At 41.7% G+C, this 15,186-nt stretch overlaps 1 protein-coding gene across 5 annotated transcripts in view; it reads left to right on the top strand.

The window, feature by feature from the left end:
• AGBL1 (AGBL carboxypeptidase 1) overlaps nucleotides 1-15,186 on the top strand; it is a 447,272-nt gene that overhangs the window by 196,034 nt on the left and 236,052 nt on the right. For all 5 annotated transcript variants that reach the window (XR_011811890.1, XM_072043264.1, XM_038185147.2 and 2 more), the window contains one exon: nucleotides 11,733-11,893. Coding sequence is in view for 4 of the 5 variants with exons in the window: in XM_072043264.1 (XP_071899365.1) it covers nucleotides 11,733-11,893 (161 nt within the window). In the remaining variant the exon portion in view is untranslated. The remainder of the gene's footprint in view (nucleotides 1-11,732; nucleotides 11,894-15,186) is intronic.

The following is a 15,186-nucleotide window of genomic DNA, read 5'->3' as shown; positions in this document are numbered from 1 at the left end:
CTTTTTTTTTTTTTTTTTGTCTGAAGTCCGTATACTTCCCGAAACTGAGACAGTAATCCTCTTTTTGGACAGAACTCTTGATTGTAGTAGAAATGATTGCAGTGTCACAAACAGAGGATTATCATTTTCAGTAGGGATCACAAAAGCAAGTTGAAAAGGTCTCCTAAGAAAGAGCCAGTTTATTCTTATGCAAATTTTCCCAGGTAGTAGGGCTGCAAAATGAGAAGTCTTAAAAAAAATAATATGTAATCTGGAGTCAGCATCTTCTCTGCTGATGAAGGTTTGCCTCCTTTGCCTTGAATAATCAGTAGGTCCACAAAGTCTTGGAGACATGTAGTTTACTCTTGCAAGGCCTCCATGTTTTTTTTACCCAATGCTTTAGGAAGCTGCTATGCATTTGCTTCCGTCTGGTCTCCATCTCTGAAAAAGCCAAAGTGGAAATATCCACTAGAGAACAAGAGGAAACATAAGCTGCTTTTGTGTGAGTCACATCAGTTATCCCACTTGCTAGAGACAGCTGCCTCCCCCTCACCCTAGTTCTGTCTCTCTGATCTTGTCTCCCTTTCTTCAGTCTGTTCCTTACAGCCTTCAAAGACCTGATTTATTTTTCTCTTTCTCTCCAAAAGCACAGTAAGTGGAGATGTTAAACTGAGCCTTTGCTGGTGGGATTATAAAAGAGAAAAAGCTTATAGGTGGTTTGTAGAAGTTTGTGTCTAACTGATATTCGTCCTTGGTAAAGAAATCCAAATGTCTAAGCTCATGTGCATGCTGCTGGTCAGTTCCTTGTGGGCAAACATCATGGGTTCATCTCTCCTGTGATAAAGTAGAATATGCAGTAGAGAATCTTCAGAGGAGAGCTTTGATCTCCAAATTTTTTCCTTTTAATAATCATATTTCTAGCCAAAAAGATGGCTAAAATATTCATCATCCATCAGTGGACGTGTGAGTTGGCAATAAAGTGAGCCTTTGGACTCTGCAGACCTGTGAACCCACGTTAGCAGTTGATGGCAGCTGGTTTTTGATTTTTGATTTCTGACTGTGCAGTCCGCGTTCCCACGACTTCACACGATGTCCCTCCTAACCCAGCCTCCCAATAATATGATCAGTGTCTTATCCCTTAGGCCTTTTGGTAAAATCTTTCCGTGACATAACTTTCTCATGTATTCTTTAACTCTTTATGTGGCACTATTGCATTATATGTTTGTTACATGAATCTATATTAAATCAAGGCAGACATTAAAGAGCGTTCTGCAGTACTTCTGCCTGATTTACCCTCAGAATTATCAGCTAGCTCTGGGTGGCTAGGACGGTGTTCAAAAGAAAGAGAGAGGAAAAAAAATGGTCAGATTTTCACTGTTATTGCGCATTCTTCTATTAATGTGACAAGCAGCAAGAAGGGTCCTGTGTCAGAATAATTATGCTGACACCTGTAAGAAAACAGCCAAAAAAACTCCTTGCTTGTACTCCCATCCTTTAGCTTCAAAGAGTTGCCAGGCTGGGGGAAGTCCTCTCCTACGCAGTGTCTCTTTCCTCTCTGATCTGAACTGGGCATAGATGCTTTTTATGCTTTCCCATGTGCCTTTGGCATGGAAAATCAATGACTCGTTTGTTGTTTCAGAAGTGCTAATACAATAAATTGTAGAATCATAGTTGTTTCCCATCACCGATCCCGAGGTTGTAGGGAGTGATAGTTGGAGGCCAGCTTTGATGGTTTACTAAAGATGACCAAAGAGAATTTGTGATATTAAAAAGAAAGAAATTAGCATGGGGAGTCATTTATAATTTAGGACGAAAGTCTCAGATAGCTCTTCAGTTGTATCAGCAAAAGGGGATGGGCACACAGAACACAGAAGGTTAGAGTAATTAGAGTTGAAATGGGAGAGGAAGGCACAGAGCGGTAGATGGCTCTCTGCCTCTTACCTCTGGATCCTTATGTGAAGAGAGGTGTTTAAAGTAAGTTTTTTTAAGGAGTCTGACACACAGAGGGTCTCAGGCTAATCTGTAAACATGGGCACGTGATGATTGCACTGTGCAATCTGGCGTGTGGCACATGATGTTGTCCAGGCAGGGGAACTGCCACCAAGTAGAAGCTGTGCTCTGGCACCATTGGAAAAAGGACATGGAGAAAATGAGAGATTCTGGGGAGAACAGTCTTGCATCTGTCAAAAGCATGCTTGAAAATAAATAAATAAAGTATGCCTCAAAGCATAATCAAAAAAAACTCTGGAAATAAATATGGGATCCTCAGCACTGGAGTAATAAGAAGTTGTGTAGGCTGAGATTTGGATGCATTGTGGAGCTATTTGTGCTGTCCTGGAGCCACAAGTACATTGACAGAGCTGGTAGGCTGCCAGGATGGGAACAGAGCAGAATGCTGTGGGACCGTGCTGGCTGGTGTATACAAGAAGACAACGCTTGTATGATTTCTGTTGGTGTTACTTTATGTTCTGTCAAAGCTGTAACTCAGAATCAGGTGAAGCTCAGTAGCTCAGGTTTTATTCCTGCAAGACTTGTAAAGGATCTAAGGAACAAAGAAATTGAACTACTTAAAAAGAAATAATTAAAAATGGCCAGCAGACTAGAAAGCATATATCTAAAGCATGATTAGCAAGGTGCTAATTATCGTTCCTTGTGTTTAAAAAGTTATTCTAGAGGCTGAGAACCACCAATAAAAGAACCACAGGCACTGGAGTAACTCAGGGATAGGGAAATGCAATGACTGAGTTAATTGTGCCTTGATACGTGCATTTTTTGGGGGGGATGTATAGGGGATTGGAGGATGAAGAAGAAATGGAATATAATGTTTCACATTTGCCAAGACTCATGCTTGTGCAGGTTGGATTAAGGGACATCCCATATGGGTCAGAACAAACAAGAAGGGAGCTTCCTGAAAAATAAAAAATAAAATTTGGGGCTGTGAAGTGCACAAAAGGAGCATTTGTGTAGTCAAAACTTAGTTAAGAGCTGAAAAAAATAGATGTGATACCATTAGCATAATTGGGATGGAAAGAAATTGATAGTAAGTTGATTCCAGTTACCTCTCTCTGAATTGGTCTATATTTATATTTTTAATGACTGAAAGGCAAGGAGGACAGTAAGATAATATTTATTGTTTGCAACTGGTATGAATTATACAGTGGGAAAGAGGACCAAAAGACCGTAGATGGAGTGGAAGATGAAACATAGACCGTGGCAGGGTAAAGCATGTTTGAAGGAATAGTTTTAAGCATTTAGACACATGGTTGGACTCTGAATTAGCTCTAACCATTCAAGAAAACATAAGTAGCTATTACAAAGACAGCTTGATAAAGATGTCTGTGCTATGTGCAGCAGCAGCAATAAAGAAAAAAATGTGAATAAGATGCCTGCATGTGTGAAGAAAGAGGGGGGCTAGGAAGATGCTATAATATTCCTCTGGACATGAATGGTAGTACCTCCTGTGGAGTACTGTGTTTGTTATGGGTCATTTCCTTTGTAAGAGACAAAGCAGTGATGAAGGGGGAGCTAGAGAGAGCACATGAAAGTGCTTAGTGGCCTGGAAGGCAGCTTCGGTATGGGAAAGTATTAGGGATACTTGAGCTATCGAGTTAGGGAGGGACGGAATAAAACGTTGCGGTGCAGAGAGCACAGCAGCGTGCAGAAGTAACACCGAGCACCACGCTGGGGAGAGGCTTCGCAGTGCTGGGGATATTTGGCAGCAGCAGGAAGCAGGCTCCCCACCCCAGCAGGTTCTCCTCCACGTAGCATTGCTGCCAAGCCACCACGCAGCTTGGCTGGTCTGCTTGCGTCTGTAATGCGCTAGCACGGGAGCAGAGCACTGGAGATAATTTGGGCAGAGTTATCAGGCTGGAGAGGTTGGGGCAATGTCTGCGTCGTGCTGTGCTGGCTTCTCACGAAATGCACTTTAGTGCCTTAATCCCCACGTTGGTGCAAAAGCGGTACTATGACCCTGGGGTCTGATTTTGGATGGGGAAGAAAAAGCACACTAGTCTTGTATCATTTTGGTCAATACATATTTTCATCACCTCTGAGGTGGGGAGAGTAGCACGTATTGTAGCAGGGTGAGAGGGAAAGACTTTAAGGTTTCCTCCATTGCAATTTATAGCACGGTGAATTTTAAGATAAAAAATACTTTGGAAGTTCCCAGTATTGCTACTTGAAATCTTACTCTACTTTAAAGCCATGCAGGAAAATAAGAAGGTGTTGTGTAATATATTAAAAGAATATGAGAGCATTGCATGTAATTAAGATGCAACAATTACTTCTTTATGTAATGCATAATTAACCTGGAGAACCCAGTAGTGGAAGGCATTATGGAGACAAATACCATAGTAAGAATTTTTAAAACAGGTTAGACAGTTTATGAATAGCATCTGCATTTACATTAGCCAGAATAAATTTATAAGGATCATAAATCCTTTTGTTCCAAGGCATGTGGTGATCACCAGCCAGGATTAGGAAGTTATTTCATGGCCAAACGGGGTAAATTCAGAGCTGAAAAGAAGGCTTGGGTGGGCCTAGAGTCTGGTCACTTTTCTGTATGCTGGAATTATTTATATAGGCAGACCTCTATGTGGAAGTAGAGAGAAAGGAAAAGTGATCCAGGGGTTAGACTGCCAATTTAGGACTTGAAAAATGTACCTTCTTGCTTTCCCAGACTGCTTTTAAAAGCTAATTCATTTGACACAGATTCTCAGACATACTTAGAGGTCTACCTCCCATTTAATCTCAGATACCTCAGGTACCTGTCTGTGCCTTGTTCCAGAATCCACAGTGTTCACATAGCAGTAGAAGGCATGCATGTGAGAGACACTCATGGACAGACTACAGGTGAATTTCCAAGGTACCATCAGATGGGGTAACACATCATAACTTGTTGCAAATAGCAAGATTATTGTAAAGAAAGGTGCTTTCTTGAATAAAGCACTTGATTGTCACCAGTATAAGGTAGCTCCCTTTCCTCACACTCCCCAAGAATCACTACATGACCTTGACCAGTTTCCCTGGTACTATTCCTTAAGCATCCTGAAGTTTTTGTTTTCTTTTAGGAATTATTATTATTATTTATTTATTTAATATTTATATTAATAATAATTTTTATTAAAAACAAACAAACAAAAAAAGCACAAACATTGGCAGTGCCTATTGCTTTTCTTATCTCTAGTAGCAAACACTTACCTTCTGGACCTTCGTTTCCATAGGTGCTTATCTTCCCCCTGCCTATTCTGGTTGCATTATTGGCTGGTCAGTAATGTGAGACTTGTGCAGAAACAATGTACAGGTAACCATTTAGATCGGATTGTGTGGACAGACTTCTCCCTAGAACAGGCTGCGGTCCTTAGATAATAGCTTCAGATACACCTGATCCAGCTACTGAGAAACAGTGCAGACTCCTCCAAACTGGCCTGCCGTGTCATTCACTCAGCCTCTTTGGTTATGTTTGAAAAGACACTGTGGGAAGAGGTGAAAGATTGCTCAGCAAAGAGAGGGATGATCTGTTAATGCTGCTCCAGGTCCATCCAAAGCCTAAAAGCAGTTCCCTAGCAAGCACGTTCCATGGTAATGAATAAGACAGAAAACCACTGTAATACTCAACTTTTTTGGAAAGCAAGAAGTCTGCAGAGAATAATGTTTTCCGATATGGTTTGTCTATATAGGGGAAAATATCCTCTTTTTTTCTTTCTTTTTTTTTTTTTTTTTTTTTTTTGTTAAATTTTATTCCCTATTTGTCTACCCTTCACAGTTAAGGGTAACATAACTGTTACCACATAAAAGCATAGTCAACCCTAGTGCTCCTCAAGAAGCTGTTTGGGAAAACTGGGCCTTCTGGTCCCCTGCACTGTCTTCAGCCTCATACAGCAAAGCAGAACAGGTGTAACAGCATCCAACAGGCAAGGAAGCATTCCTTGTCCAACTAATACTGCTTTATACGTGTTCTGTCCTTTGGGAAGGGTGCTGGGAAGATAGATCCAGCCTTGTGCACGCCCTGGGTAGTTTTCCATCTGTTGACGTAAAAGATGAGACAGCAGTGTGGGGGATGAAGCAGCCAAGTAAAGTGGTCATCTGGGGTTGGCAAATGCAATGCTGATATAATTTCTTTGGCTCTGACGCAGCTGACCATATGTTGAATATTGGGTCGATCATGGGAGGAGATAAAGGGAGAAGGACGCCAAGCAAAGAGCAGAGAAGGAGAATTTGGGAAGGGAGAGAGGGATGGAGGGAAGAGACAGCTGTGGGAATGCTGTGAGGGAAGGGGTGGAAATGGGAATGCATGACAAAAAGAGGTCAGCACGGTTATAAGGAAAGAAGGGAGAAGTAGCCTTCTTCTCCACAGTAAGTTCAAGTAACCCTTTTCTCCACGAAGGAGAACGCCTTATTAAAATAATTGTTTTGCTGGAGAACTTGACCAGAAGTTTTTCTGATTACTAAATCCCCATTTCTCTCATAAGCAGGCCTGTCAGGCCTCTTTCTCCCTTCTGCTCTGCTTCACTCCATCCCTTGAGCAGTCTTGCCTGTAACATCCATATCTTTAGTCAGGGAAAGAGTCCAGGTGAATGATAAAAACTGTAGCATGTTCTTGGGTACAGAAAATAATAAAATTGCTTAGTCCCCGCTGATGCAAAACCCCAGGCAAGTTCAGCAAAAGTTTTGAGAGAGGCTTCAAGGCAAGCTAGGCCTTGTTTCCTCACCGTGTAGCCCAAGTGCTGGGTATAATGAGAACAAACACTCAGAGTGAGGCACACCTCTCCAAGGGTGAGGTGGGGGTGGAGGTTTCCATTAGCTTTCCTCTTGTTATCATTCCTCTGTATCAGCATCCACTGACCTCAGCAACCCCTCCCTCTTTCTCATCCTTTTATCTCTCCCATCCTTTTATCTTCTGTCTCTAACTCCAGCCCCTCTCATCTTTCTTTCTAGAAATTCCTGCTAGCTTATTTTTTTTCCCCCTCGGATCTTCAGCCTTTTCTGCTTGCTTAATCCCCTTGAAATCATTTGGCCCAAATTCCTATCCCCTCAACTCCATCTGTTTAGCATGCCATACCTGCTGCTTAGGGTTCTCTGGGGCATGAGAAAACCTGGCTTATTCCCTCCTGTCCTAGTTGTCGAAATAGCCAGTTCCCCAGCGTGTATCTCTGTATATTCGTTCACAGGGGTTTAAAGGACAGTACCTTTCAGGGTTGGTCCAAGCTAAAATTTAGGCTGCAGACACCAGGCACCAAATGTTTCTTTCAGCTGCCTGGTTTATCCTCTGCGGCCTCCAAATGGTTTCTATCAGTATTCTGATGGAGAGCTCGCTGATGGAATTAGTGGGAAAACAGACTGTCAATTTATTTATACCCAGCCTTAGGGCATAACCATTGTGCATGTGTAAAGCTATTAGGATGCAGAGAATACTCTGCATGTGTGTGTGTGTATATTGACTGGCAGGGAGTTTACAAGGAAAAGCCATTGCCCCAGGGATTGAACGGTGACGAAAAGTGGGAGAGGTGACCATGCCGAGTGCCAAAGATCCCCTTTCTCCGAATGCAAGAAACAACTGATGGCTCTGAAATCTTTTGTCTACTTGTGTTTATAAATATCTTTCAACTCCAGTTTTGCTGCAGCTCTAGTTACCCTTGTGGAGAGAGAAATTTCTAATTTAACTTTTGGAGTCCTTCCACCTTCTTCAACAATATCTGTGTTATGAAACTATTGCTGCCTTTGGCTGTGGGATTGTTTAAAGCATATGAGTAATGAATAATAAAGTTTTTCCATCACATTGTCTTTTAGCCTGTGAAGTGTTTTCAGGGGAAGTTGAGAGACACTGGAAACATTGAGTTGTGGATATTTATTTGATGCTACAGTGCTGAGTATGAATGGACTGTTTTTCCAGTATGATTTCATCAGCTTTGGGTGGGAAAATTTGTATTCTCGATATCCTGATCAAATGATATGTGAATAAATAGCTGCCTTTTTTTTTTTTCCTCCCTCCTCCCCAGTTTCCTATTACTGTGTCAGTGTCAATTAGGAGATGCAGGTGAGCCCCCTGCTGCCCCAGCCACTATACTAAGACACTTTTAGCAGAAAAGGCAAGATATATGTTGGTTGAAGTGGACCAAGAGCTAGTAGAGTAAGTGTCCATTTCATTCATTTGATTAGCCATGTTGCTCATCTCAGGGATCTGTTTCTTCCCATAAAACATAAATATATATGTGTGTCTATGTCCAAATCTTGGACTGTTGATAGGCATCATCTCCTGCCATGCTGTCTGCTGTGGTATGAAAAAGTGAAAAAGGATTAGCAAAAACTGTTTAGCTCTATTATTCTTTATAATAGCCAGAAAACAATTAACTGGTTATTCCTTAATGTTATGCCTGCAAAAGACTGCATGAGAGGGCCCACGGGACCACTGGGCACATTTGTATTGCGCAGTGGAGCGTGATGTACCAAGCTGATGCTGATCCAGACTGGTTCTTTCATGTAATAGGGAGCAGAAATTGTGCAGAGATATGAGCTGATCATCAAAGTAGGATAGCTTTGTTAGTGTGTCTCTGAGCCTAAACTAATTGTGACTGATGAGTTTGTCTGCAGCTTTCTGGTGCAGCATTTTCTGCTTCAGAATTTGCTTGGATTTTGCTGGCTTGGAAGACTTCGCAGCATGCTCCACAGCTCATATAGATGTGTCCAAAGGAGGACAGAGCCATAAAGCATTGTGCTAGGGAGAAAGATGGGGTCACCGAGAATGCAGACTGGCAGGACACTGCAGAGGACATGCCATCAGGCACAGCAGCTTCCTCCTGTATGACAGTGGCAAATAGATCATATCGTGCGTGTAAAAAAAGTAGCTTCACTGCCATGGAGGTGTGCTTCCTTCCAGCTTCGTAACCAAACCAAAGTGCACCACCTCTACTGTTATTTTCTTCTCTCTTAATCTCTTGTAGAATATTTTCACAACTCTGAGTCGAGAGCACAAGCTCAACAGTTTTAAAGCTCTGTGTTGCAGAGCTACAAGGGAAATGCCTGGAGACCAAGCTTCCCTTTTGAGCAATGCAAGTGGGATTGAATCCTAACCAGCACACGTGCTCCTGGCATCGCTGGCAGATGCTGTCAATAACATCGGTTTGATATGTCAGCTCTGTCAACATCTTCGATTTAACGGTAGTCAAGCTATGCACCTCCAGCTCCGCCCTCTGCTGGGAGCTGAGGAGGGAGGAATTATCTAAGTTAGCTGCATTAAAAGATAAAAGTCTGCCTGTGTTGGAAGTGAATAAGGTGTGTTAACTGGTAATCTTCAAACTGAGGTCTCCAGCTGTTACTCCTGAGCTGTTTGCTATCAAAGCAATATGGATCCATCGCACAGCAGCTAACTCCAGTGCATGAGCAGTTACTGTCTGAGGTTTCTCAGGTATATTATAGTTTTATTATTATTATTTCTCTGCTCATAGTTTCTTAAGGCCTCTTCATATCCTGAATAAAGCCCTAGGGAATCATAAAGCCACAGGCTGAGTTTTAGCACAGACACAATTCGCATCACCTGAATTGATAGGTATTTAGTGTGTTGCCTTGATCTTGGAAGCAGGACCCTGAGATGCACCCCAGGGAAAGCTGCAAGATGTTCTTTGTATTTTTTGCCCCTGAGAGAATAACTCTTTTGCTGTGGAAATGACATTTTTTGCTCAGAAATGTCACCACTTCTGCCTGCCAATTGTAACTCTGTCACACTAAAATATCTTATCTCTTAAAGTAAAATAATAAAACATTTAGGAATCTATGCAGAGCTGCTAAGCACTCTCATTGTTTTGCATTAATGACACTTCCTTCCCATAAGCCTCTCTCTCTGTTTTCTTACCATTATTAATAATTGCTGTAGTTCATTGTATCTGAATCTTGCTTGGCAAAGCTTGCAGAAAAGATGATTAGGGTAAGAGAAGAAATGGTGTCAGAGATTTGCTTACTGTTATTAAAAACATTTAGGAGACTGTCCCAAGAGCATAAGTCCGTTTGCCAGAGACCTCCAGCCCTGCCTGGCACTGAGGCTATGTTTTCCCAATTGTTTGCATGCTCTTCTAGGCAGGTCTTGTGCTTATCTAGCTGTCCAACCACTCAGTGTAAGTTCAAGCTCCGCATTATTTTGTTCATGTCCATCATTATAATAACATATTCACACTTGGCTTGCAGGGTCTCAGAAAGGAAGCAGAATTTCAGTGTAGTTATTATAGGAAAATGTATCTGTTATCAGATAGGGCTTCTGTCATGCTGGATATTTGCACATGCCAGACCTACCAGAGTTGAAGTGGTGGTTTTCACCCTGTCCAAGTAGTTTGTGGTCTGTAACAAAAATGTACAAAAAAGCTTACAAGAGAATTGTAGGCAGTAATGTGAGAAATCTCTTCTTTCTTCCATCCACCTGCAGGTTGTTGGCTCAGAAACGATCTCACAGCTCTGCAGAGCAGCTGAGATCCCGGAGAACTTGACAAAGGCAGTGATGTTACACAGCAAAAACAAACAGGAGGACAGAGCTCAGCCCTGTAATAGATTACCGGAAAATATATGGGCTCTGTTACCCGTAAGATGGCCACTAACAAATATCTAGTAGAGAGTCAGGTACAGGCCATGCTGGTGTGGAGCACACCCTGTGCCTGTGGCTAGGGCCAGGGCTGCGAGCATGGACTTGTGACAGTTGCTAAGGAAACAATCTTGGAAATGGGATTGGAGCTCTCGTCGGAAAATGGGTGGCTGCAGAGATGGCTTGTGCTGCAAAAGCGCACGGGGCTGATAGAAGCAGCAATTGTTCAGCAATTGATTCAACCCCTGATGTGATAGCATTAAGGAGCAACATGTGATGTGGTCACTAAATGCCACAGATGAGGGATTTTGCAGTTTCTTAGGTTTTTTTTCAGTGTATCTGTGTTTTTTTTGGTCTCTCGCCATCTTGCTGCCTGCATGAAACTACCAGTAATTACATTGAATTACTCCTATGCAGGCCTTTGATGTCTTACTTTTTTGTTTGTTTGTTATATCTTGAGTTAGTTAGTGAAAAAACACACACAGACTTGGTAATCAGGGGTCTTCCAAGTGAGGATCCACAGCTTGGAGGAGTCCCCTTGGAAAGATGATGTTAGTAATCCAAACCCTGCTTGTGCATCTTTGTCTCAGCCTGTCTCCGATAGAGAGACATAAGCTTTTAATAGACTGAGAAATTCCTTGGAGGTGTTTGTTAGTTTGCAATTACTTTGCAATTGATTTTCTTAAAAAACAATTCATAACTTGTTAAAGATCTTCCCTCCCTCCTTCTCTCCCAGTTTCCTTTTCCATCTCTGTCACTGCCCAGTATTTACAGTCATAAAGCCTATTTGTTTCCCATTGCTTAGGGAGATGGTTTTTTCTACAGAGAGAAAAAAATGAGACCTAATCATTTGTAAAACTGGATTTACAGTCAGATCCTCCTGGGGACTGAGTATAATTCTTACAGTGATGACTTCTGCAAATGTAGTTTAGGTGGTTAACCTATTTGCCTCTGTTTCCCTTTTTGTAAAATAAGGTCTATTTTAGAATAGCTCCTGTAGACCAAATGCTGTCAGTGAATTTGTGAATGGCTTAGGGGAAATATAGCAAAATATAGCAAAAGTGAATGAATGCTTAATTCAGAATGGAAGGAAGAACACTAAGAGCTGTCCTCCAAAACAAACCTGACTGTCTCCCAACACCTGCAACTTGCACACTCAGCAATGAACCTTCCTGCTTTTCTCCACCAGGGCCTGCAGCTGGGAACTCAAGAGTTGGAGGAGATGGGAAGCAAGTTTTGCCTTGCTCTGCTCATTCTGCATCTCAAATCCTTGCCCTGCAGCAAGAAGGTGATGGACCAGGCAGCGCTCCTGCTGGATCTGGATGAGGAGATAACAGACCGAGCACAAAGGTCAGTGATGGTATTATTCAGAGGGCTCTCTTGTGGGAGATCTTCCATGGAGACAATCTCTTACAGGGAAGACATTCTCTAAGGGCTATAGGCAGGGAACAAATATTGCAGATTAGTAATGGAATTTGATGACATGATTTAGAAATTGTAGGCCTGATTCAGCAAGGATTCTCACAGATATTCCTCTTCACACTGTACTGAGTCCTACATACATTTAGAACACAGGTTGGTGACTTCTTGATGCATGTGATGAAGTTAGTATCCTACTGATCATTGAGGAGGTGTTTTTCTAAATTGCAAAATTCATTTCTTAGCTTCCTTTAGGGATTTATGCAACTCAGTTTGCCATAGTATAAATATATGGGGACTTTGGCCTAGATAAATGTCAGAATATGGGACTCTTCAGCTTGAATTGGTGATGAAGTGGAAATGTATATACCCTTTCTAGAGCATTCTCGTTAGTGCTATGTGCAAGCACATATGCTTGTAATAATGTTTTTCCAAGACAAATGGAGAAAGAAAACTTAGTGATGTGATATGATTTGAAGCTTCCCAGTGGGTTTGTCATCAAAGAGTGCTTCAAGCTTCATCAGTGAAAAGCAAGTTTTTCAGTTGCAGAAATGCTCCTATAATTTATAGCAAGCTTCCAGTCTTCCCCCTGCAGGAATACTTAACTGACATTACCACCACCTGTTCCTCATGCCGGAAACCATTCTTACAAGCTTGTTCACGGTTTTTAATGTTTATGAGGGACAATGAAAAAAGAGGCCTGAAAAATAGAGACATTCCTTTGGTATAGCTGTGCTCACTTGAACGTATGAACACATAAATGAAGCAATTAGCATGTATCCTAAACAATTTCAGGGCTGTGGACATCCATCCAACAAATCGTTGGTGTGTCAATAGAGAGAACTACTGGCCAGGTGGTTGGATTTGAGATATAAATCAAAGTCTTTTGAACTAGAGCTGGAAGAGCCTTTGCATAAAATAATGTCTCTTCTGGGAAGGAAAATATTGAACCTTGATTAGCCCTAGACAGTGATAAAAAGCCACCCAGTCACACTAGCTCAGTGAGGCCTTTCCCTGATCTGTGTAGTTTTCTGTTACTGTTTGATTTGTTTGGTTTCATACTATTAGGCATTCCTTTAATTTTTTCCCAGTATCGTGGGGTAATGGACCTGTACCAAAATAGTAGTAAGAAACTCTCTAGTTACCAGTACTTTTAAAATCAACAAACCTCCAAATCCCTATAAAGCTCCCGTAGTGTTCCAAATGTGGCCATGGTGACTGAAAGCAAAACCTTCTGTCCCTTCAACTTTCCCCAGCATTAGTGTCATCCAGGGATGTAATGCCACTGTTGAAAGGCAATGTGATAGTTACTTGTTCATTTTCACTCTACTGGGTAAAATTGCAGATCTATGGAGTTTTGGTGGGTTAAGTGCATTTAGTTACCATTTGCAGAACAGGTAAACAGTTGCATTGTTTAATCCTATCTAGAGATATGCCATATTGCAGGAGCTTGTTGTGTGAGGCTGGGGAAAGAGAGACACAGGGACCAAGGGGCTTGCTAGCATATTCTGTTTTTTGATAAATAATTCATTGAAAATGATTGTGTAGTCTATTGATTCTGATTCAGAAAATTAATATTTTGCCTCTGGGTTTCTATGAGACTCACCAAGAGAATTGCATAATTTGATTTTAGAGGGAGTAGGAGGCCTACTGGAACCAATGGAAGAATGCAGAATACAGAGAGCACGTTGGTACGGGCAGGAGGGCAGCTATGTCCAGGCCTCTCTCTCAACACAGACTTTGAAATAAAATAAGACAGACTTTGAAGTAAAAAATGATTCTCTATAAAAACATTTATCTGGAGGGAGCTGTGGGGTTCCAAACAGTCTAATCTTACTCTGTAAAGACAAAGTCCAATCTTGCTCTTGTAGGTAGCACAACGAAGTCACCAGAGCCTTGCAGCTTAAGGTGGCATATCATTATGTCAGTGGAAATTATACTCTGCTTTTTTTCTAGGCTGGTGCCGTCTTTGTGGGTTTAAGGAGAATGAAGTGTCTGTAGTTTAAACCCAGCTCTGTTGTCTTCTATGGTTATCACAAAAATGCACGGCATCTTTGAATCCTTTCTATATTTTCTTCTTATGAAAGTGTGAGTAAATGTGGATAGAAATACCCAATTTATTTTGTGCCTTTGCCAAAGCAGAGTTAGACCTGGGGCCTGCACGTGCAACACAGGATCAATCTAGGTGGGTACCTTGTGGGATTTCTTTCTTGTGTGCTTTATATTGTGAACAGAGGTGTTTTTTAACACCCTGAGGGTAAACCCTTTTCCAACAGTCTGTACAACCCTGATCCCAGGAAATATTATTCATAGATGTTGAAGTGGGAAGCATTAGCTCTGATTGTAGCTAATGCTTTTCTGGCAAAATAAAGTGTGTCACAAAGACTGTCCTACTAGCAGTGTCAAAAGAAAATAATTGCTATTGCTCAACCTTGATGAAAATACAATCTTTATTCATTGGTAGGGTTTTGTTTTGTGGAAATAGGATGAAATTGCACTGATCGCTACAGATGTGAGCAGTGTGATGTATTGCACAGTGCTTATGTTAAATATGTCTATCTCGAGCTAATGTGTTTCCTAAATATGTATTTCTCAGTGCCCATCTCTGTAGTACTCTGGGTGACAGGTCAAGCAATGGAATGAAAAGTTAATCCAGCACTGAATAGAGCTGGCTCCCAGATGAAATGTCTCATTGCAAAGGTACATAGATCACAACCTATGGAGCCAGAGGTCCCTTCTGTTGTGAAATCCCCACAGTTCATGCCCTGCATTTGTCTCTCTTTTGCCCTGGTGTCTGGTGTGCGTGTCATTGACTTGGCATTTCAGCATCTCCTTCCAACAGCAAACATTTTCACCTGTCAAGGTTTATAACTGCATGTGTCTTTTACTTTTCCTCTTCAGGCTCTCTCTGCTCTGAGTATTTCGTAGCCTTACTCTTTCATTACTGCTGTGAGGGAGGTGAAGATGCAGGCTGGACCCTCCCTGCTTCCCTGGAATAAACTGTCCGCTGTGACCTTTATACAGTTCTTTCAGAATCAGTGGTCAATGAATCAGAGCAAGGTAATAGCTGTCAGGAAAATAACTGGTCTGAAGTGACTGGTCCTCCTCTGTGAATGGGATATTTCTCACATCAGATCTGGTCCATAGTGTTCAGACACAGTCTCCAATGAGCCAAAAAAAGGTGTACAAAACCTTTAGCAGACCTAAGTAAATACAGTTTAATA

Source organism: Anas platyrhynchos, chromosome 11, assembly GCF_047663525.1.
Source record: "Anas platyrhynchos isolate ZD024472 breed Pekin duck chromosome 11, IASCAAS_PekinDuck_T2T, whole genome shotgun sequence".
Taxonomy (NCBI): Eukaryota; Metazoa; Chordata; class Aves; order Anseriformes; family Anatidae; genus Anas; species Anas platyrhynchos.
This window is presented reverse-complemented; position numbering and strand designations above follow the sequence as displayed.